The sequence below is a fragment of the Schistocerca piceifrons genome, chromosome 5 (assembly GCF_021461385.2).
Source record: "Schistocerca piceifrons isolate TAMUIC-IGC-003096 chromosome 5, iqSchPice1.1, whole genome shotgun sequence".
NCBI lineage: Eukaryota > Metazoa > Arthropoda > Insecta > Orthoptera > Acrididae > Schistocerca > Schistocerca piceifrons.
The window spans coordinates 236,645,758-236,670,877 of record NC_060142.1 but is presented as its reverse complement, the minus strand read 5'-3'; the positions used below and the strand labels follow the sequence as shown (position 1 = coordinate 236,670,877).

The 25,120-nt window shown below is 39.1% G+C and overlaps 1 protein-coding gene across 1 annotated transcript in view; it reads left to right on the top strand.

Annotated features, from left to right (window-relative positions):
• LOC124798235 (collagen alpha-5(IV) chain-like) overlaps nucleotides 1-25,120 on the top strand; it is a 597,808-nt gene that overhangs the window by 446,961 nt on the left and 125,727 nt on the right. The window contains exons 13-16 of the mRNA XM_047261550.1: nucleotides 1,105-1,292; nucleotides 9,939-10,072; nucleotides 12,494-12,612; nucleotides 23,997-24,190. Of these exons, the coding sequence (XP_047117506.1) occupies nucleotides 1,105-1,292; nucleotides 9,939-10,072; nucleotides 12,494-12,612; nucleotides 23,997-24,190 (635 nt within the window). The remainder of the gene's footprint in view (nucleotides 1-1,104; nucleotides 1,293-9,938; nucleotides 10,073-12,493; nucleotides 12,613-23,996; nucleotides 24,191-25,120) is intronic.

The following is a 25,120-nucleotide window of genomic DNA, read 5'->3' as shown; positions in this document are numbered from 1 at the left end:
GTGTATCAAGTTGGATTCATGAAAGGGAGGTACTGTATTCACCAGGTCTGGGGCCTGAAAAGAGTAAAAATGTCTTTAAAATGGCTGTTCCATTGTGAAATGATAGTCACACAAAATTACACACATGTATAACCAGATAACAACATGATATTTAAGACGTAATACATACCCTTTGATACAAAGTGAACATACAAATTCAACAAAGTTGTCAAATAATATCAAAAATGACATAGGTTTTACAAGTCCACACACCAAAATAAGATTTCACCTAAACATGTGTGCTACTAACAGCAGCGTGAAGTGGCTGGCAGCTGTTCCCGATTAAGAGAACTAGTTGGCACTAGGTGGTGTGCGCCCTGTGGTGCTGCCATCGTAGTTGACCTATCTTTACAAATAGAAATAATATTAACAGTTACAGAACATGTACAATTTTTTGTGAACAGTAATTTTTTTTTTTTTTTTACTGCTGCCTTATGGGCCAGGAGACAAGAACTTGCAAGCGCTTTTAATGCAAGAACCATTCAAAAACTGAGGTTTGCTTGGTAAGCAATGGGGATGCATGGAGATGCATGTTAAAGAGTTACTGGGAGAGATACTGGAAAACAAACAAATTAATTAGGAAACACAGTGGACTAGAAGTTGCTGTTACAACTCTAAGAAAAATTAAATGGAGGTGGTGGGACATGAAGCATGGTGAATGGATCATAGGTGGACCAAAGAATTTCATTGCTGGACTCCAAGAAATAAGAAAAAAAACTGAGGTGGTGACCTTATGAAAGGTCACTTGAGGACCATTTAAAACATGACAGAACAACATTTGCATATAGCTGAAAACCATAAGGCCGGGAAAAGTCTAGATGAGCCCTTTAGCATGCATTAGCAGGTTGATGATTATGATAGTGATCATGATGGCTTGGATTGAAATGGCATTTGATGAATACATACTTACATGTATCTCTCTCTATTTATCTGTGTATATGTGCATGCATTACAGATGAATACCAAATTTGAAATGTTGGCTATTGTATCAGGAGTTGTAACATCTGTGCATTCCACTGAAAATATTTTTGAATTTAATTAACTTATCAGATATGTTGTTGTCAGGTCTGCAGGGAGTTCCTGGACCTAAGGGTGAACAAGGAACATTGATTTACCCACCTCAGTCTCAAATTCAGCCTGACAAGGGGATAAAAGGCATGAAAGGTCTTCCAGGGCCTCTAGGTCCACCAGGTGATGAGGGTCCTCCTGGAGCAGATGGACTTCCAGGTCTCCCAGGACCTAAAGGACCCAAGGTAGGTGAAAGCTACTGATCTTTTGCAGTTTCTTTTATTAACATAGTCTTAAAATGTTTCTTGATGTTGTAATTTTTGGTCCAAAGACTATTTTGATGTATCTCTCCAGACTTGTCTATCCTGTGCAAGTCTCTTTATTTCGCAAAAACAGACATAATGTCTGATAGGATAGCAGCAATCAGTGATTTTACAATGTTACTTGTAATCTGTCTTGATTGCAAATTTTTTATTCATATGACTGGTTTCAATTCTTCTAGAACCATCTTCAGATGGTTCATTTTATGTGACGCAGTATGTGAAAGTTGCTGGATTTGGACAGGTTACTCCTGTAACTGAAATATCAGTTCTGAAGATGGTTCTAGATGAATTGAAACCGGTCATATGAATAAAAATTTTGCAATCTCTTCATTTCAGCAAAGCTAGTGCAACCTACATCTATTTGAACCTGCTTACTGTAGTCAAGCCTTGGACTCCCCCTGCAAATTTTAGACCCCTATCTGCCCTAACCTGTTCCCATTCACTTTCCCCCATTACCAAATTAGCTATTTCTTGATAATTTGAGATGTGTGCTACCAACTTATTCCTTCTTTTAATCAATTTATGACAAAAATCTCTTTTAATTCCTATGTAATTCAGTACATTTTCATTTGTCACTCAATCTAGTAATCTCATTTTCAATATTCTTTTGTGGCACCAAATTTTAAAAGCTTCTGTTCTTTTCTTTGTCTTCCATGTTTTATTTACATATAAGGCAACAATTCAGACAGATACTTTCATAAAAGTATTCTTAACACTTAAATTTATATTCAGTGTTAACATATTTCTGTTTTCTGGAAAAACTTTTCTTGCTATTGCCAGTCTGCAGTTTTATCCTCTCTACTTCAGTTACCATCAGTTGTCTTGCTACCCAAATATCAAACCTCATCTGCTACTTTCAGTGTCTCATTTCCTAATACAGCTCTCTCAGCATCACCTGAATAAATTTTACCACATTTCTTGTCTATTACTTTCACTGATTTTCATGTTACAACTTCTTTTCAAAACGCTGTTCAGATGAACTTTCAAGCCCACTGCTGTCAGTGACTGTTTTACAGTGTTATCAGCAAACTTCAAAATGTTTATTTCATCTCCTTGAATTTCAATTCCATTTCCAACTTCCTGTTTGGTTTCCTTTACTTCTGTCTCAGTATATGGATCGAATAATATGGAGGATACGCTACAACAAAGTCACACTGCCTTTTCAACTACAGCTTGCCTTTTATGTCCACTGACTCTTACAACAGCTGTTTGGTTTTTGTACAAGTGTAAGTAACATTTTGCTTACTGTATTTTCAAAGAGTATAGTGCAGTCAACATTGTCAAAAGCTTTCTCTAATTTTATAAATGCTATCAATTTAGGTTTTCATTTCTTCAGCCAATCTTTTAGGATAAGTCATAGAGTCAGTACTACCCCACCTATTCCTATATTTCCCTGGAACCCAAACTAATTGTCCCAGATTTGGCCTCCATCAGTTTTTCCATTCTTCTATAAATACTTCATTTTAGTAATCTGCAGTCACGACTTATTAAACTGATGATTTGGTGATGTTTACATGTGTCAGCACCTACCTTCTTTCGTACTGGGTTGTTATATTGTCCTTGAAGTCCCTGTGTACTTGCCAGTCTCATATATTCAGTATTCCAGGTTGAAGAGATTTGTCATGTTTGGTTGTCCAAAGGATCTTAACAATTATGATAAAATTTCATCTCATTCATGTTACCTTGTTTCAACTTGGGTCATTCAATTCTCTGTCAATACTGCATCTGTCATTTGATCTTCATCCTCTTCCTCCTCTTTTTCCATAATATTATCTCCAAATTTCTTTCCTTTCTGTAGTTTCTTGATACAGTCCGTTCAACTGAGCTTTCTCTCCATTGCTTGCTATGTGGTCGCCATCTGAGCTTTTGAAGTTCATACACCTACTTCTCTGTCCTCTACAGATGTCTTTAATTTTTCTATATGCAGCATCTATGTTTGCTATATACATTTATTCTTTTATTGCTTTATATTTCTCCCTTAGCCATCCATACTTTGTGATTGTGCACATTCTTTAAAACACTTTTTTTGTATGTTTTGATTTCTCCCTTCCCTACAGCCTAGGTATTCGTGGCAAACGTATCTGCTCCAGTGACAAATCCCTCAACAATTACACCAATAACCTGACCAGTGCTTTCCTCTCCCGCAACTATCCTGCAGACCTTGTCCACAAACAGATTTCCCGAGCAATACATTCCTCCCAGTCCAACAACAATGTTCCTACCCCCAGACCACACAGAAGCATCCCCCTTGTCGCCTAATATTATCCTGGCCTCGAAAACATCAACAAATTACTCCGCCAGGGATATGACTTTCTCCAGTCAACCCCTGAAATGAGATCATCCCTTGACAAAATTCTCTCCACACCACTCAGAGTTGCCTTTCGTCGCCCCCCTAACCTCTGTAACATCCTTGTTAAACCCTACAATATTCCCAGACTACCTTCTCTACCCAGCGGTTCCTACCCCTGTAACCGACCCCACTGCAAAACCTCCCCCATGCATCCCCTCACAACCACCTACTCCAGCCCCGCTACTGGTAAAACATACACAATTCAAGGCAGGGCTACGTGTGAAACTACACGTCATTTATCAACTGACATGCCTGCACTGCACAGCCTTTTACATCGGCATGAGAACAACTAAACTGGCTGAGGGCATGAACGGACACAGACGAACTGTCCGCCTAGGAGATGCCCAATACCCAGTAGCGGAGCATGCCGTCCAGCATAATTCTAGGGACCTAGGAACCTGCTACACCGTATGTGCCATTTGGCTTCTCCCACCCAACACCAGTCCCTCTGAACTGCGGAGATGGGAACTTGCACTCCAACACATCCTTTCATCCCGCCATCCCCCTGGACTGAACCTACGTTAAACAACCTCACTCCCATTCACTCTTCAGTCTTCTCCTCTTTCCCTTTCCTCTTTAGCCATTCACGCATCTTTTCATCCTACATAGTTGTGTTTATCTTTATACTATATACCTCTTTACTTCTGTATGCATCCTCTTTGGTTTGAAGCTGGCACAGTACTTACAGTAGAATATCTTTGGCTTCCCCTCTGACAACAATGCCTCCATCCTTGCTACCCTCCCTATTTTCCTTTCCCTGTTGCTTCATAACCTGGGTTGTGAGTAACTGAATCTCCTTTCCCTTCTTCCCTTTCTTTCCCCACTCTCCTCCCCGATGAAGGAACATTTGTTCCGAAAGCTAGGAACGTAAATTTTCAGAAACTTCCTGGTAGATTAAAACTGTGTGCCCGACCGAGACTCGAACTCGGTCCCGAGTTCGAGTCTCGGTCGGGCACACAGTTTTAATCTGCCAGGAAGTTTCATATCAGCGCACACTTCGCTGCAGAGTGAAAATCTCATTCTGTAAATTTTCAGTTCTGTTTTATGTGTATCTATCGGCTGTACTGAGCTGAGTAAGTACTGGCCAGCCCCTCTATCTCTTTGTTAGTATTTGTTTCACATCTTTATATGAGATTTCCCATTAATCATTTACATAATTAAGACTCATTTAACAGGTATACGGCAATAGTTACTGTGCAGCATAATCTATCCAATCAACAACAGTCTCACTCAGATGAACAATACGTGTAGCACTTCTATATTAAAGTTAATCAGCAATCATTGTAAATTGTTCTACTTCACTGTCTGTCCTTTTTTCCCCCTAAGATAAGTCTTTCCGCTCCCGGGATTGGAATGACTCCTTACCCTCTCCCTTAAAACCCACATCCTTTCGTCTTTCCCTCTCCTTCCCTCTTTCCTGATGAGGCAACAGTTTGTTGCGAAAGCTTGAATTTCGTGTGTATGTTTGTGTTTGTTTGTGTGTCTATCGACCTGCCAGCACTTTCGTTCGGTAAGTCACATCATCTGTGTTTTTAGATATAAATTATTTAACAGTTACATTGCAGACCCATACACGTTCCCTGATACACTTACACATGGAATAACTTATCTGAAACCTAAAGATCAAGCAGACACAGCAAACCCAGCTAAATATCGCCCCGTAACATGCCTACCAACAATATACAAAAAATTAACTTCAGTCATTACACAGAAATTAATGACGCATACAACACTGAACAAAATTATAAATAAAGAACAAAAAGCCTGTTGCAAAGGAGCACGAGGATGTAAAGAGCAACTGATAATAGATGCAGAGGTGACATATCAAGCTAAAACTAAACAACGGTCGCTACACTACGCATACATTGATTACCAAAAAGCTTTTGATAGTGTACCCCACTCATGGTTCCTACAGATATTGGAAATATACAAAGTAGATCCTAAATTGATACAGTTCCTAAACGTAGTAATGACAAATTGGAAAACCACACTTAATATCCAAACAAATTCAAATAATATCACATCACAGCCAATACAGATTAAGTGTGGAATATACAAAGGAGACTCATTAAGTCCTTTCTGGTTCTGCCTTGCTCTGAACCCACTATCCAACAAGCTAAATAATCCAAATTATGGATACAATATTACTGGAACATACCAACACAAAATCACACATTTGCTATACATGGATGATCTAAAACTACTGGCAGCAACAAATCAACAACTCAACCAATTACTAAAGATAACAGAAGTATTCAGCAATGATATAAATATGGCTTTTGGAACAGACAAATGTAAGAAAAATAGCATAATCAAGGGAAAACACACTAAACAAGAAGATTACATATTGGATAACCACAGCGACTGCATAGAAGTGATTGAAAAAACAGATGCCTATAAATATCTAGGATACAGACAAAAAATAGGAATAGATAATAAAAATATTAAAGAAGAACTAAAAGAAAAATATAGACAAAGACTAACAAAAATACTGAAAACAGAATTGACAGCAAGAAACAAGACAAAAGCTATAAATACTTATGCTATACCAATATTGACTTACTCATTTCGAGTAGTGAAATGGAGTAACACAGACCTAGAAACACTCAATACACTTACAGGATCACAATGCCACAAATATAGAATACATCACATACATTCAGCAACAGAAAGATTCACATTAAGCAGAAAGGAAGGAGGAAAGGGACTTATCGACATAAAAAAACTACATTATGGACAGGTAGACAATTTAAGAAAATTATTTATAGAATGAGCAGAAACTAGCAAAATACACAAGCAATCATTCATATAAATACATCGGCTACACCACTGCAATTTCATAACCACTTATACAACCCTTTAGATCACATAACATCAACAGATACAAAGAAAGTAAATTGGAAAAAGAAACCACTACGTGGCAAGCACCCGTATCATCTAACACAGCCACACATCGATCAAGACACATCCAACACGTGGCTAAGAAAAGGCAATATATACAGTGAGTCAGAAGGATTCATGATTTCAATACAGGATCAAACAATAAACACCAGATATTACAGCAAGCATATTATTAAAGATACCAGTACCACAACAGATAACATGCAGACTTTGCAAACAACAAATAGAAACAGTAGATCACATCACAAGTGGATGTACAATACTAGCAAATACAGAATACCCCAGAAGACACAACAATGTAGCAAAAATAATACATCAACAACTTGCCATACTACATAAACTAATAAAACAACATGTTCCCACATACAAGTATGCACCACAAAATGTACTGGAGAATGATGAATACAAATTATACTGGAACAGAACCATTATAACAGATAAAACAACACCACATAGCAAACCTGACATCATACCAATAAAAAGAAGAAATTAACACAACTAATCGAAATATCCACACCCAATACAACAAATATACAGAAGAAAACAGGAGAAAAAATTGAAAAATACATCCAACTGGCTGAGGAAGTCAAGGACATGTGGCATCAGGATAAAGTTGACATTGTACCAGTTATACTATCAACTACAGGAGTCATACCACACAATATCCACCAGTACATCAACACAATACAGCTACATCCAAATGTATATATACAACTACAGAAATCTGTAATTATTGATACATGTTCAATTATCCGAAAGTTCCTAAATGCAATGTAACATATACCGTACAGTTAAAGGAAGTCATGCTTGATCAAGGTCCGCGTCACTTTCCATTTTTAACCAGACATAACGTCTCAGAAAAGAAAGAAATAATAATAATAATAATAATAATACAAAAAATGTGTACACTGGTATGATAAAAAACTTCTTTAAAAATTATAATGACCAGTTGCACCCATCAAACACTTTTTTGTTGGTTGCTGTAATCATAACAACCAGGCCCAAGTGGTTGTTGACTAGGAATTAATAAAATAAGAGCTTCAATTGGCCCATGATGAATGTTCACATTTGTGTCATATTTGGTGAGTGAGTTGTGATTGTAGCTGCAGACCAGTACTAGTCTCTTTGCACAAACTGTGTATTTAAGAGGATTTTAGCAAGTAAAAATTGTGGTAGGGCTAGGAAACCTTACCAAGAGGTAAAAACTCGACAGAAAATAGATTCCTTTGATGAAACCATAAGTCACTGTTACAGTACAGTTTTTTAAGCCTGTTGGTAGTGATTTATGACTGCCATCATGAATACACTTTTACAGTCACCAACATGAGGTAGATGTACGAGGAATGGTTTTTAAGTAAGTACCGTTTTGAAAGAAAAAAAATATATATATGATAAGATATTTCAATAATTTTATTTTTACACGAAAGCCTGTACCTTATTCTACTTTTCTACATAATTTTCATCAATATTGAGGCACTTGTCATAATGTTGTACCAGTTTTTGAATACCCTTCTCATAGAAGTTGCTGCCTGACTTGTTAATCACTGCATCACCATTGTTTTGACGTCGTCGTCATCTCGAAGACGCTGACCGCACAGGTGTTTCTTCAAGTGCAGGAACAGATGACAGTCATTGGGCGCTAGATCAGGGCTGTATGGAGGATGATCTAGAGTTTCCCATTGAAAAGATGTGATGAGATCTTTGGTCTGATTCACCACATGCAGACGGGCATTGTCTTGCAGCAAAATGATGCCCTTGCTCAACTTCCATGGACTGTTGCTTTGATTCTGGTGTGATGTAGGCCATCCATGTTTCATCGCCCATAACAATTTTGCTTAAGAAATCATCACCATCATTGTGGTGTCACTCAAGGAAAGACAATGCACTGTCTAAACATTTGGTTTTGTACACATCCGTCAACATTTTCGGTACTCAATGTGCGCACAGTTTTTGGTAATTCAAGTGATCGGTCACATTGCCATACAAAACACTACGAGAAACATTAGGAAAGTCATCCCGCAAGGAGGAAATCATAAAGTGTCTGTTTTCTCTCACCTTATTGTCCACTTCCTGCACCAAACTTTCATTAACGACCAAAGGATGCCCACTCCGTTTTCCATCATGCACATTTGTGCGGCCATCTTTAAATGCTCTCACCCTCTTTCTTACCATTCCATCACTCATAATGTCTTCTCCGTAAACTGCACTGATCTCACAATGAATATTGATCACTTTTAGGCCTTTAGCTCTAAGAAATCTTATAACAGCCCGTACTTCACAGTCGGCGGGACTCACGATTATCAGAGGCATCTTAAACACTCAGTACACAATGTAAGCAAGGAAGAATCAGACTGTAATTGCGTCAGTGCATGGATTAAGGTACCGGCTTTCATGTAAAAATAAAATTATTGAGACATCTTATCATGTCTTTTTTTTAAATTTCAAAACGGTACTTACTTAAAAAGCACACCTTGTACATAATTATACCAGACACATAAACCACCAATGTGGACAAGTTAGTCATGCACCAGGCTGTGAACCACACAAATAAACAAACAGTTGCAGCTGTGTTCATCACTCTGCAGAATGATTTGGTGCAGCTCTCTAATATATCCTGTGCACATCTCTTCACCTCTGCATAACTACTGCAGACTACATCCATTTGAAGTTAATTACTGCATTCAAACTTCAGTTCCCTTCTCTACTCATCTGTCTTCAGCATTCTCCTGCAAACATCAAATTGCAAACGCTTCATATCTCTTCTTTTCATATACTGCTTATTGTCCACATTTCACTTCCATGCAAGGCTACACCCCAGACAAGTACTTTCAGAAAATATTTCCAATGATTTAAGTTGTATTAGATGTTAACAAATTTTTCTTTGTCAGAATCATATTCTTGCCTTTGTAAACCCACATATTGTATCCTCTCTACTTCAGCCACTGTCAGTTATTTTGGTGACCGAATAACAAAACTCTTCTACAACATTTAGTCACATTTCCTAATCTGATCCCTTCAACACCATTACTACACCCCATTACCTATATTGACACTCACCTTATAACCCCTTTTCAAGCCAAAGTTGATTATATTCAAATGATGTTTCAAGTTCTTTGGCTGTTCTGACAGAATTACAATATACTTGGCAAAACTTAAAGTGTTTATTTTTTTAATACTCTTTCAAATTTTTTTTGTTTCGTTATTGCTTGCTCAATGTATAGACTGAATAACATGGGTCGTAAACACTTATTAAATGAAAACATTTTGCAAAAGAAAGCATATCCAAATAAAATATTTCATTTAATCCACTTCTTTAGGGGAGTTATGGAGATATAGGTATTCCTGGAAGACCTGGAAGGAGTGGATATAGTGGTATACCGGGTCCTAAAGGTGACGATGCTACAATTCCCAAGCAGTATTTGGTTGGAGACCCTGGAATTGATGGAAGAAGGTGAGACATTATTCATCTTTATGCTGTTATTGGCCTATTAGTCAGTTTATGATGTACATACTGTGTAATGAATGTAAATAATGTAAATACAAAGTTATGTCATTGTTCATAATTAAGTGATATGCTGCAGAAGTAATTATGACATTACCATGGCTAGTGTGTGTGTGTGAAAGAGCAAAAGGTGAAAAGTCAGTGTGCTTTTCTGATCTTTTCTAGTATATCTACTCATCATTCATCTGCATATGAGTAAGTAAATTTGCAAGCTTTTGGAGCCAGTGGTTCCTTCTTCTGGCAGAAAGGTTGAAGGCGAAGGAAGAGGGATCATGGAAGGTTCCTTCCCCTTCAGTCCTCCTGCCAGAAGAAGGCGCCATTGAATCCAGAAGCCTGCACATTCCATAACTTTTATATGTGTTTTCTCCTGCCACCACTTGGTGATTAGATTTTTGGTCCATTCATTTCTGTTACATATAAATCAAAGTTTTTGACAGTGAGAGATATGAAATATGATTTTGTAATGAAGTATCACATACTCTGATTTACTGAATGATCTTTAGACTATCCAACACAGGTACCTAGCAGTGAAGCTAGCACAAGCCATCCAGGACACCCTCTTCTTCCCCCAATAGCAGGTTAAAGAGGCACGACTGTGCTTCACTTTGGGAAATCCTGAAATCTGTAAGAATAAGGTGGTACATGCAGCACTGAAGGTGGTCTGTGAGGAATTTGCAATGGCTGAATGTTCCATGCTGTTCTGTTTGCTGATATACATGTCATTGTCGAAAAGGATAGTTTTTGATGCATGTGAATGAGAGTGACTGTGAATGATGAGAAAGCTGTGATCATTTGAATCAACCAACTATAGTGTACAGAATTTAAGTCACCATAATGGAATGAAGATTTGTGGGTGTCTTTTATGTCCTCTAATGCAAGGTTGCCTCTGTCAACAAGTACAAGTAGAGCACAGTGCTTATTTTACCGCAATACCAGTACATCATAACTATTCTAGGTGGTGATACTGCCCACATTCAACAACTCTTCTGTGTGGGATTCAACAACTCTTCTGGGAAAGAACTGATTTCATGAAGTTTAAAAAAGTGAATGTAGTATCTTTCTAACTCTGTTTTATGTTTAGTGTATCTTTGTATGTTTTATTTTGCAGTCTGTGTACTTTTGTTTCATATACATTTTTACCCTTTCTTTTTACTATTTTGTTTCATTAGTTAAATATTTTTTGTTTTCAGTTATACATGTAGATGTTTTTAAACTGGTGAATCACATGCTGAAGAGCAATGCTCACAATATTTTCATGATAGTTCAAGAGCTCATTTTATTACTTACGAGATGGACAAGCTTATAATATGAGAAGCGCTCTGACAATCCTGCAGATCTCTCCAACTTGAAAACTCAGTATCTGTGGAATGTATCATTACAGATGTGAAATACTTATTTCTTTTTGTTTTGCTTTTCGCTGTTTCCCTACAGAGTCGGCACTGTTATGTATTGGTTTTGGCAGTGTTAGTGGCATTTGGTGGCTAGATGCCATTCTTGATGCCACTACCCCACCTGGGAAGGAAATTATGTGCGCCATGTGTCAGTGTCTAGTGTAGATCTCATATTCAAATGTGATAACATTTTCTGTGTTTGCATTGCATGTTTCTAAGATGGGATGGGGTTAACAGCCTGGTATTACCTAGTTGGCTATGAGGAACTGCCTAAAAACAACATCCAGGCTGGCTGGCTCACCAGCCCTTGTTGTTAATCTCCAAGGCAGATTCGATCCATGGCCAGCTCACCTCCTCATACCCTGGAAGCAGGCACATTAGCATTCTTGGCTATCCTCATGGGTTATATGCTAGGTACTCAATAGACTAAAGATGTGTAATTATCAGCCAGATTTCATGTTTCCAGTTCTTTAAAAAGAAGACTTATTGCTGCAAATCCTCTCTCAAATATGTGCTTCTGTGAAATGTTTCTGAAACCTTAATTGTTATATTGCACTCTACATGCATTTTATGTCATTTTCTTCTCAATGTGCACTTGAAATTTGGTTGGTACGGACTTTTAACTGATTCTCTGTAGTATTCTGTGTAATGTGAAACTGTGCTACAGGAAGTAGCTATACATCATTATTCCTCCTCATAATAACTTCCTACTGGGGAACAGAAATATATGTTTTAATGTAGACTTTTCACATCACTGAGAGATTAAAGATAGCTTGAAACTCAGCCCCTGTAGACTTCTCCAGGCAACACTGTAGCTTTCTGATAGGTGATGACTTCATTTACCACCAGAATGTTATATGTGAGATTAGATGCTAATAGTGTGTTAAACCTGGATTTAATTGTACTTTTTGATCATTGGGGTACATGATGATGTGACTTTTCAACATTGTTTGTGAAATAACTGTTTTGTTAATGCCAGGGGAGAAGTGGGTGAACCAGGAGATGTTGGTGCTCCAGGAGAAATGGGAGAAGCAGGGTATCATGTTATGGGAGATATTAAAGGAGAAAAGGGAATCAAAGGACCCAGAGGAGACAGAGGTAAGTAAAAGATGAAACTTCCTGGTAGATGAAAACAATGTGCCGGACCGGGACTCTAACCCAGGGCCTTTGCCATTTGCAGGCAAGTGCTCTAAATCAGCTACCCGAGCACAACTCATGGCCCATCCTCACAGGTTTATTTGTGCCTGTGCCTCATCTCCTGCCTACTGGCCTTCTGTTTGGAAGGTAGGAGATGAGGTACCGGGGGAAGTAAAGGTGTGAAGATCGGTCGTGCATCTGTTTGGGTAGCTCAGTCAGTAGAGGACTTTCCCATGAAATGCAAAGCTCCCAGATTTGAGTCCCAGTCCAGCACACAGTTTTGATCTGCCAGGAGGTTTCACATCAGCACATTCATTCAAGTGAAACCTATAACTATTTACACCACAGTGTCATGCCTGAAGATTAGTTGGTTGTTATGATATTTGATAAAGAATCAGGCATATTTAGAAACACAGCCATCTCTTAAAATATTGCATTGTCAATTCACCTACTGATACATTTCATACTCTGCGTACTGCTGAATGGTTATATGCATACAGTCAAAAAATTTCTCTGGTGCAGTGAAGTACAGCGGGAAGCTTTCTGTGAGATGACTCCAGCCTAATTTATTATAATCTTCTGAATATTGTTTAACTGCTTTAAAAAGTTTATAGTACAGTGTAAGGAAGTCCTATGGAATCAGATTGAATAGTGTAGATAGAGAGATAATATGTGAAATAAAGGAAAGGCAACCATTCATCTATAGCTGACTGATATGTGGTGTGTAGAAATATGCTGCAGAAGACAGTATTTTTACTAGCTTTTGAGCTCTTGTTATTTCCCTAATAGAAGTACACATATTCATGTACACAGGCACCCTAACCACACAACACACACACACACACACACACACACACACACACACACACACACACCTGTGGCCACAGCAAGACTGACTGTTGATTACCAATAGCAGTTGCCGTGGCAGATGGAGAGTGGAGGGAAGTACAGCAAGACGAGGAGAGGATAATGGGGTGTGTGATGCAGGTGATTCGACAGATGACTCAGCAACTGCACAAAAATACAAAAGGAGGACATACAAGAGGTAGGCAAAGGGAGAGGGGTTGGCAGAAGTGAGGGGTGGAAAGAAGGAGAATGTGAAGATGGAGGATGAGACAGGGAGGGAAAAGAGAAAGCAAACAAGGCATAAAAAGGGTGAGATGGGAAGGAGACAAGAGGGCAGATAGACAGATAGGGGGGACAGGGGAGTGGTGGGAGGAAGCATTACATGATCTGAATGAGGAAAGAGTGGTGTGGGCAGAAGAGGGAAGGGAAAAGTTAAGGTGAGTCAGTGGGAAATATGTTAGCAGAGGTTTAGGCCAAATTGCTCATGTAGTGAAGCAGCTGTTAAAGGTATTTTTGTAGTGGTGCACAACTTGTTTGGCAACTAGATGATGAAATTTGTGGTTTGCCACATTTTGGCGGAGGCCATTCATGCAAGTAGACAGTCAGTTTCTTGTAATACCAGTATTGAAAGCTATACAGTAATTGCACATTGGTGATATATAGCATGGCTGCTTTCTCATGTGGCCTTGCCTTTTATAGGGCAGAAGATGTCTGTGACTGGCTTGTGGTAGGAAATGGTGGTTGGGTGTACTTGACAGGTCTCACATGTGAGTCAGCCACAAAGGAACAACCTATCAGGTGCAACATTGGAAGCAAAACTGGAATAGGGATGGACAAGGATACTCTGGAGGGTGCGTGGGAGGTGGAGTACAACTTTGGGTAAAGTGGTAGGATTGTGGGTAGGATATCTGTCATCTCAGGGCACAAATTGAGTGGAGTATGTAGTTGAGCTTTTAAAGGCCAAGGTGGTACTGGGTAATCAGAGGGGTGCTATAATGGCTAGTTAATGGGTTTTCTGGTGTCAGAGGAGGAGATCACAAGGCAGATCCATTTATGGATGTGCTGGACAGGACACTGTCTATCAATAAAGGCTATGGCAGGTTTATTGGTATATTTCGACAAGTCCTGCTTTCAACTGCAGATGTGGCATCCATGGGCGGCAATGCTGGAAGGAAGAGACATGGAATGGGAGACAACTGTCAGAGTGGAGGTGCTGTTGGTAGTTGGTGCACTTGATATGAACAGATATATTTTTCAAGCCTTCTGCAAGGTGTAGATTGACAGCTAGAAATGTGGCTTGTTCAGTTGAGAAGGACCAGGTAAAGCAGTTTTGGAGATGTTGAGGAAAAGGAAAGAGCAATGATTGTAGCTGCCCTGTTTCCAGATCATGAAAATGTTATCAGTGAATCTGAACCAGACAAGGTGTTTTAGGAATTGTCTGGATAAGAAGAATTCCTCCAGGTGGCCCATAAATGAATTGACATAGGATGACCCCATGTGAGTATTCATGGCAGTACCACAGAGTTGTTTATAGATTTGGCCTTCAAAAGTGAAATAATTGTGACTCAGGATATGGTTTGGTAGAAGGATTAGGAAAGAGGTGGTGGATTTTTGGAGGATGTGTGGAAAGTTTACATGGCCACAAGGCCATGAGTATGGGAAATGTTGGTCTATAAGAATGTCACATCCATGTGCCCAACAAAAAATATCGTGGTAACAAGACAGGAACTGTGGAAAGGTGATGAAGCAAGTGAGCATTGTCTTGAATGTATAAGGGGTAGGCAAAATAATGTGAACACCTGTAATTACTTGGGAATGGTTTATTAATAAGGGGTTGGACCCCCATTTGCCCATAATATAGCTGAAATTCTTCTTGGAATACTGGCATATAATGATTGTAGTCTCCAGTGGAATGTTGTGCCACTCTTCGATCAGACCCCCTTCTAACTCCTATAGTGATGAGGGAGACAGAAATCTGCTCTGGAGTCTGCGCTCCATTACCGTCCACAGGAGCTTGATAATGTTTAAGGGCAGGGACTGTGCTGGCCAGGGGAGATGCTGCAGTTCAGTTGCATGCTCTTCATACCACGATTGTACTGTCCTGGCTGTGTGAATTGGTGCCTTATCATACTGAAATATGGCATCATTGTTGGGGAACATTTGAATCATGGGGTGCACCTGACCATTTAAACTGTTCACATAATCATTGGCTGTAAAACAGCCTTTGAGAGTAATGATGGGACCAGCAGGATACCATGATATGGCTGTCCACACCATCACACTTCCACCTCCATGCTTAACCACTGGAATCAAGCAATCAGGATTGTAGGCTTGTTTTGACATTCTTCAGATGTAATCGTGGCCTGATGTTGGAAATGGTGAAAATGTTGACTCGTCGGACCATATGATGTGTTTCTACTGATCAGCTGCCCAGGAATTATGCTCCTGACACCATGTTTTAAATTTTTTGTGTTGGTTGTTGTCACTAATGGTTTCGTTGTAGCAGCTCGCCCATGAATATTCACTTTATGGAGTTCTTAGTGGACAGTGTTGATTGATATGGAGCCTCAAAGACGGCTATTGAGCTCTGCAGTCACTTTAGCTGCTGTAGTTTTGTGTTGTTTTGACACAATTCGTGTTAGCATACAACGATCTCTGTCATTTAAAAATGTTCAAATGTGTATGAATTCCTGAGGGACCAAACTGCTGAGGTCATTGGGTCATCGGTCCCTGGATTTGCACGCTACTTAAACTAACTTATGTTAAGAATAAGACACACACCCACGCCCAAGAGAGGGCTCGAACTTCCGGCGCGAGGGGCCATGCAATCTGTGACGTGGTGCCTCAAACTGCACGGCTTCTCTGCGTATCTCTCTCTGTCTTTTACTTTTGATTGGCACCCACTATTACGTTTACTTGATGATGTATTTTCATGTTTTCTGTAGGCTGCCATGACTGTTGAAACAGTTGCTCTTGAAACATTCCGTAAGTTTGCTGTCTTGGTTACTGATGCTTCAGCTAGTTGGGCCCCCACAATCTGCCCTCTTTGGAAGTCTGTCAGGTCTTGCATTGCACATTGACCTCGGCCTCTGAATGTGGATGTGATGTGTGCACTGCTTGTAAACAACCTGCACTCATGCTTAGTCTGTACTGAACATACACAGTCAAGTGTGACACATGCTTTACCTTTGTTGTTGACTGTCAAAAACAACCATACTACTACTACCACTGTTCACATTATTTTGGCTATCCCTGTATGATGGCAGGTTACAGACAACAGTTTAGAGCTATGGTCAACAAAGGCAGAGGTTCATTCCATGGTAGCATAGTACCCAGGCTCAAAGGAATGATTAGCAGGGAGACCTAAACCCATCTCTCTTCTCACAACAGAATCCATCTCTCTTCTCACAACAGCAAATACCTGCACTCCTACTTTCTGCCTACTCCTCAAACTCCACAAATCCCTCCCCACAGGTCTCCCTAATGATTATCCCATTATGGCTGGGCACAATGCTCCTACAGATTGAACCTCTGTCTTTGTTGACCAGCTTCTGTAAAATAATATCTGTAATCTTGAATCCTACATCAAAGACATTGCTCACTTCTTTTGTCACCTTCCCACAGTTCCTGTCCCATTACCACCAGACTGCTAGTTGGTCACTGTGGATGTGACATCTTTAAATATCCACATCTCCCATGCTCATGGCCTTATGGTCGTGGAAAACTACCTGTACCAACATCCTCTTGATACCAACCCACCTACCTCTTTCCTAATCCTCCTAGCCTCCTTGCTCACAATCGTGGGTATTCACATGGAACAATCCTGTGCCAGTTTATTTATGGTTCATATGGTGAAATCCTTCCTATTTAAATCAACAGCTAAAACCCCTTGTCTGTTTCAGTTTCATTGGTGACATTTTCAGCACAATGATTACAAACTTCCACGAGAGGTAGAGTATACCTAGACTATGGAAAGTCACATAGCAATGCATGGTCAGAAATGATTTCCTGGTATGGTAGTGATTGCTCAAAAAACAGGAAATGAAAGACATGAATAGGGTGAGAAAACATGTTCATTATGCTTAGTACAGCTAAAATGCTGGGATTGCTTTGGCTGACAAATGCAGCACATGGTGCTACGTGCATATCTGCTTCAATGTGTTCTGCCGTATGGTTTCAGCATGATGAGGCTCCCTCACATTACAGTGTTGATATGTGTCACCAACTGAATGCAACATATCAACTTCAGATTGGCCAAGATGATCTGGTGCATTGGCCAGTGAGATAGCCTGACCTGACCTGCCTAGATGATTTCCTCTGGGGGTATGTCAAGACAATGGAGTGCCAAACCCCCATTAACTGTGCTGAGGAACTTGTGTGCATTGTGGCATCTGCTGGGGAAGTCTGCAACATGCCCGGTATTTCCCGAAACATCAGATCTTCCATGTGCCGGAGATGTGAAGACTGCATCATGGTCTGTGATTATAATTTTGAACATCTTCTTTGATTATGGTCATTGACTGTTTTCATTCTTATTTCTTGATTTCCGCTGTTCTAAGAATAATTAACAAGTTTTTTCACCCTGTTTGTGTCCTTTGTGTTTGTATAGTCACTACTGCATCAGGAAAGCATTCCCAACCATGCTCTGGAATGTGACTTTCCATAGTCAAATGTTCAGCTTAAAATATTAATTAACTGCAATATCCACATTATAATTCGTGATCATTGACAAAAAAGTTTTTGAGCAAGAAAATGTCATGTAAATAATTACGTTGTTGAAGTGGAGGTGACAATGATTGTTTTTCATATTTATCATCATTCTTGTTTGCTGCAGAAGTCCGAAGTTGATTTTTTAGATGATTCTACATTATTATGCAATTACAAGGATATTTCTTGGTAAAAGCCTTGTGATAAATCAATTTTCAATGTTCTTCATTTATTCACAATAATCTTTGTGACACAAAAACTCAGACTCACTGATCACATGCCTCATTGATTCTGATCCCAAGACTGAAAAAATATCACCCATGGTCAACTGTGATCACCTTGATATTTTCTGATAGTCAACAAACAACTTACTTCATTGGTACGAGTTAAGATATTATTAAAATTTCGTAAGCCAAACGATTTTGCCACAGATTCATGCTAAAGTTCACTTGCATTTTAAATTCTACTCTTACATGTACATACATTCTCTACAAGCCAGTCTATAGTGCCTAATGGAAGGTGCTTGGTACACTAATAGTTGTAACTTTTTCTGTTCCACTTACGTAGAGAGCAAGGGGCAAAAACAGCTATCTATATGCCTCTATATAAACCTTAATTTCCCTTATCTTTACACAAAATGTACATTCTTAACAGTAGAATTGTTCTGCCATCAGCTTCAAATGTCGATTCTCTAAATTTTCTCAATAATGTTCTGCAAAAAGAATGTTACCTTCCCTCCAGGGATTCCCATCTGAGTCAAAAAGCATCTCCATAATTCGTGTTGGTCGAACATACTGCTAACAGATGTAGCAGCCCATCTCTGAATTGTTTTGATGTTTTCCTACAATCCCACCTGGTGAGCATCTCAAACAATCAAGAACTAATCAAGAATAGGTTGCACTAGTGTTCTATACTCGGTCTCCTTTACTGATGAACCATACTTTTCTAAAATTTTCCCAATAAACCAAAATTGACCATTTGCTTTATGTTCTGTTATCCTTAGATGTTCATTCCATTCTGTATCACTTTACACTGTTATGCCTAGATATTTAAATGATGTGATTGTCTTAAGAAGCACACAGTTATTGCTGTATTCGAATGTTATGGTATTGTTTTTCCTACTCATCTGCACTAACTTAAATTTTTCTACATTTAGAACAAGCTGTCATTCACACCAATTACAAATTTTGTCCAAGTCATCTTGTATCCATCTACAGTCACTCAACAATGACACCTTACCATACACCACAGCATCATCGACACAGATTGCTGCTTGCCCTATCCATCAGGTCATTTATCCATTTGGAGAATAAGAGCAGTCCTATCACGCATCCCTGGGGAACTTCTGGTATGATTTTTTTTTCCTAGTAATTTAATTGAAAGCTTTGTTGCTTTGGTAAAAATAAAATTGGTTCTTTTTGTCGTGACAGAATAAATTACTATTAATCACACCAGATTTGTCGGAGAACAGCAGCAACATGTGTAATTGACCCAGCTTTAAGAAATTCTATTACCTTTTAGCGGAAAATTCGTGCGGTACTCTCCGACGTTAGGAAAAGTCGTGGTGTTCCGTTCGGAGCAGGAGGCGGCTGTCTTTTCTCCTTCGCGATATCGAAAATTACTAAAAAAAATGAACAGAAACTTTTTTTTTTCGGAGGAAGATCGCGCGGAGAAAACAGACGGAAGTTACATGAAAGAAACCTAAGGGACCAACTAATTGGATTTGTACGAACATATAAACGGAACTGAAAGAACTTGGAATAAATACTATAACGATGTCGTCACGACAGCCTCCTGTTCCGACAGAACACACGCTGGATCATAAGCTGCATAAATCTTTTAAACAGAAAAGATTATCACAAGTATAATTAATGAAAATAAAGTTGAGAGATTTTCTTTGAAATTAAATAAACTTCAAGGCTTCAAGTATTATATTATGAAACGGAAACTTACATTAACATGGCCACCCATTGTGGCGGTGGAGCGAATTTTCATGATACACATTCTCGCTTGTTTGTGGCTACATATATTTTTCAATCACTTAAACTCTTAAATTTACAATAAAATGATTATATCAGTATGGAGCACAATACTTTTGCGTCCGACTCGCAACAAATTCACAGAACAGCTAGAGAGCGGCGCGGCTCCCTGCAGAAGTAAAAACTGGCAATTGTTATTTTGAAACATAGGTGCATCGGTTTTTTTTTTACTGATCGATAGCAGCGTATAACAGTTTATAGCTATCGTGATATTCTGCGCTTTTCAGGAGTGCGGCAAAGATAGTTACAACATTCATTGGTATATGTTAGAAGTTCGCACATACTGACGCAAATACAGGAAAAAAACTTTTACATGTTAAAAATCGCAGTGATAAAGGCTGTAATGTCACAAACTTCTCACGAAGCTCTTGTCTGTGATGATGTGATGAACATTCACAGTTGAGGACAACATACTGTGTACTCTTATCTAAGATGTCTTCAAGCCTCACACATATCTGGGAACCTATTCCATACGTACCTTCATTAACAGTCTTCAGTGGGGCCACCGTCCTGGAAATCGAGGAATATGTAATCTGCCTGTTACCTTTCATCCAAGGTCCACAGGATATTATGTGAGAAAAGGATGAACTGAGTTTTGCTCATGCAATGCTTTATAAATCTGTGTGATTTGTGGACAGAAACTCCTCCATCTCTTACTATGTTTGAACTGAGTTTATGTTCAAGAATTCTGCAGCAGACCGAGTTTAAGGGTATTGTCTGTAATTTTGTGGTTCCGTTCTTTTATGTTTCGTATACACAGGAGTCACCTGTACCTTTATCAATCACTTGGGACTTTGCACCGGGTGAGAGATTCATGACAAATGCAAGCTAAGTAAGGGGCCAGTGCCTATAAAACTGAACTGGGATTCCATCTGGACCTGGAGACATTTGTTTTCAGTTTTTTTCAGTTGCTTCTGTATGCCAGGCATGCTTATTACTATATCCTCCATAAGGGAGTGTATGTGATGGTCAATCAGTGATATGTTTGTATAATCTTCCTGTGTGAATGATTTCTTAAATGCACAAAATAATATTTCGGCTTTTCTTTTGCAGTCTTCTAGAGCCACAACAGATTGGTCAGCAAGTGATTATAGAAGTCTGTGACCTACATAGTGATTTTATGTCGGAACAGAATTTTCTTGTGTTCTTGGCAGATCCTTTGATAAGTTATAATGGCAGTAGCTGTATGCTTTGTGCATTGATCTTTTTACAGTCACCTGAATTTATACCAATTTTTGTCTCTCACTGTTTGCACGTTCTTTTCTGCTTTTGCTTGTCTGGTTCCTCAGAAATCCTCAAATTTTGTTATTAAACCACAGTGGGTCTTTTCCATCCATAATTCAGTTAGTTGGCACACACTTCTCTCGGATGTGATTTACAATCAATTTAAACTTTGCCCATAATTCCTCTCCAACCATGATACAGGAACTAAAAGATGTGTATTCATTTTCTTAGTGGGATTCCAACAATTGTTTTTCTGCTCTTCCTAGAAAAAATACTCTCCTAGACTTCTTGATGGATTTATTACCTTAAATAACCATCATTGCTATGATGACATAATGATCACTAACCCCTGTCTCTATGCTGACTCAATTGATAAGATCAGTCCTATTTCAAGCTACAAGGTCTAAAATATTTCTATTGTATAAGGGCTGTTGAACTAACTGCTTAAGACAGTTTGTAGAAAACGTGTTCAAAAATACTTCACAAGACCGCCTGTCCATATCAGCTGCAATTAATCCATAAATATGTAAGTCTGTATTCATTAGTTTAAAATCCCCTCCAGCTAATATTGCATGATGTGGGTATTTCTGCGCAACTGAGTATATTGAATAATTTTAAAGCTGTCACAACAGAATTGATTGGCCAATAAAAACATCCTGTAATTAATTTGAGTTCACCTAAACCTGTCACGTGCATACAGATAACTTCACAGTCAGCCTCAACTTTGATGTTGAGAGACATAATATTTCTGTTAACTGCAATGAACACTCCCTCTTCGATGACATCCACTCCGTTTTTTTGATACTTGTTCCATGCCTTGCTAAATACTTCAGAGCTTTCCATTTCAGGTTTCAACCAGCTCTCGGTTTTGAGAATAATTTGAGCATGACAATTTCCCTGGCGGGCATAAATTCAGGAACTTCATTATGAATAGTTCAGCAATTTACTGTTAAAAGCTTGACAGCTGAAATATCTTTACTTTGTACTTGGTCTGATTTCACTCTGCATTTTGATTGGTGTGTAGTGCAACCCTGATGTATCACAGGGAGTCATACAATTTTCTACACCTTAAAACCTGATCCAGAAATCTACAGCCAAGACATAACAGATGCAACAGAGCCTTTGGCTGAGAACATTCACTTGGCTCTTAACCAAAGGGCCCTGATCAATTCAGGAAACTGCTTCTAATTGTAAGCTTGGCTTGCACCACCTGTGTGAAGTCAGCATTTCCACCACTTCTCCCAGTCAGCTGTATGAACAGACAATGGTAGCACAAGCGACAGATATTATTGGTGCACACATGGGCCACAGCTTGTAGTGCGACTGCACTCTGCATGATTAATAGCCATAGGCAGGGTCTCCTTTTGGATGAGGCTGCCTAGCAGACATACCGAGTGCACATGGGATTTCTTTCCAGCTCTGGACACTATTTCCCTATGGGGCTCCCTAATGCACCTAACATTGGAGCTCATGATTACCAGAAAATCCAACCTCCTCCCCTCCCCACTGTCACTGTGTACCTGCTCGACCCTGCTAATGGAGTGGCCATCTGTCCACTCACAGGATAAATGGGTGAGACCCGATGGCAAGGCTCCATGTTGACTTTCTACCTCATATGAGATGAATGCATCACCACTTTCGACTCACCCTGTAGTGAGGGCAGATCCACTGTGTTGGATATGCTACAAGGTGTCTCGGCAGCAGAGCCTGTAAGCAAAACAAATGTCACTTGAAATGCTCCATGTGATGTACCAGATTCTGTGTCACCTTTACACCATGAGGGAGCAGTCTGAAGATGGCTGACCATGCCAAAAGTATCCTCAGCAGTTTACAAACTGTGGCCAGTTCCTGTGTCTACACACAGCGAGCACACAACCTATCCATCATAGTACTGCTAACTTAAGTATTAACTATAAAAGCATGCACCGAAAGTTAAATGTGTAACTTACTACCATGCCGATGTGTCACCAGCAGAGGATGATGCCTTACTGAACTATGTAATTGTGTGTACTATGATGATTTCTATCAGAATTTTCGCTATCGGTGAAATTTCCAGACTTTCACATATAAAGTACATTAATATTTTTCCATATTCACTTTTGCTTTTTACAATCACCAACAAGAATTGGAATATTGATTAATATGAACATTCTTTCAACAACTGTAACTTTTTCGAAAATAATGGCTTTTTATGAAAATTTCATAAATTATGTAATATTAACAGCTTAGTGTCTAACGTATCCCTATTATTGTTTCACACAATCAGTTACTTCATTTATAATATAATGAATGCAAATAAAAAAAAATTACAGAAAATTATCATAACTGAATAGCACTTATGTAATACCATGAAACAATATAAGAACAAAAAGATTAGCTACAAGAAACGATATACAGATGTACAAGTGTATCATGATATATATTAACCATGTGTATCATATTGTTCAATTGGAGGATCTTGGTCTGTTACATTACAATGTGTCTTACGTATGTATGAATAAAACACAATTTTTGCATTCCTGTTCACAGGGTTCGATGGTCTGCAGGGGCTTTCTGGTTTGCCAGGAGATCGTGGACTTCCAGGTTCACCAGGGTTGCCAGGAGCACAAGGATCTAGCATTGCTGGCCTTCCAGGGTTTAAGGGTTATCCAGGAATGGTGGGGAATCCTGGTCCAAGAGGGCGAGCAGGTGTTCCAGGTCTTCCTGGTGCTGCTGGATTACCTGTAAGTACCAAAGCACATATATCATCTGAAATAGTTGCATGGTATACACACACTTCTAATAATTTTGTTATTTGGGTCTTCAGTAATTAGCGTGTATACGGCCTAGGAGAGTGTTTTATGATTGAAATGGTCATTCCTATCTGCAATCATTGTTACTTGATACAGTTTATGTCTGTTTAATGGGTCACAGATAGGTAATGAGGTACTATATTTACCATTAATAAATCTCACACTTTCTGTACCTACTGATTTAATTATTGATTGATGCTGAAACAATTTTATGCTCTTCTGTTGTCATCTCACTGACTAGATGACATGAAATGCTGATAATTGAATGTTGCTGGTGGAATACTGATGAAATTGAGAACTAAGTTGAAAGATCTTGAAATGCAGAAGGCTACTTAACTGTTTGATAAATAATTATTAGCTTGCAAGTACCATTCAATTGATGCACAGATGCCAATATTTGTATGGTAATAGATAATCCTTGACAGAATATAAATTTTCAGGGTTCAAGGTAACAACTCGCCAAATAGTTGAGTCACTGTTTCGTTGAAGGGACATCGACAAGACTGAGTATGTTACTAGCTCACTTTAATCTAATCCACAAACATATCTGCACATGCCTCTAACCTTCTGACTAGCCCCAGGAAGCAGCCAAAAAGGGGCACTCCTTTTATTGCCCATTATTACCCCTGACTGGAACAGTTTAACCACATCCTTTGCCAGTGCTTCCACAACTCATCATTCTGCCTGGAAATGGGGAACATCCTGGCTAAAATCCTTCCCACCCTTTCCAATTTTGTGTTCCACCTCCCTCCCCCTCCCCAGTTCTACCTATAATCCTAGTCCATTCTTACACTAAATGTACTACACATCCCTTTCCACAGGGGTCATACACCTGTGGATGACCAGGTGCAGGACCTGTCT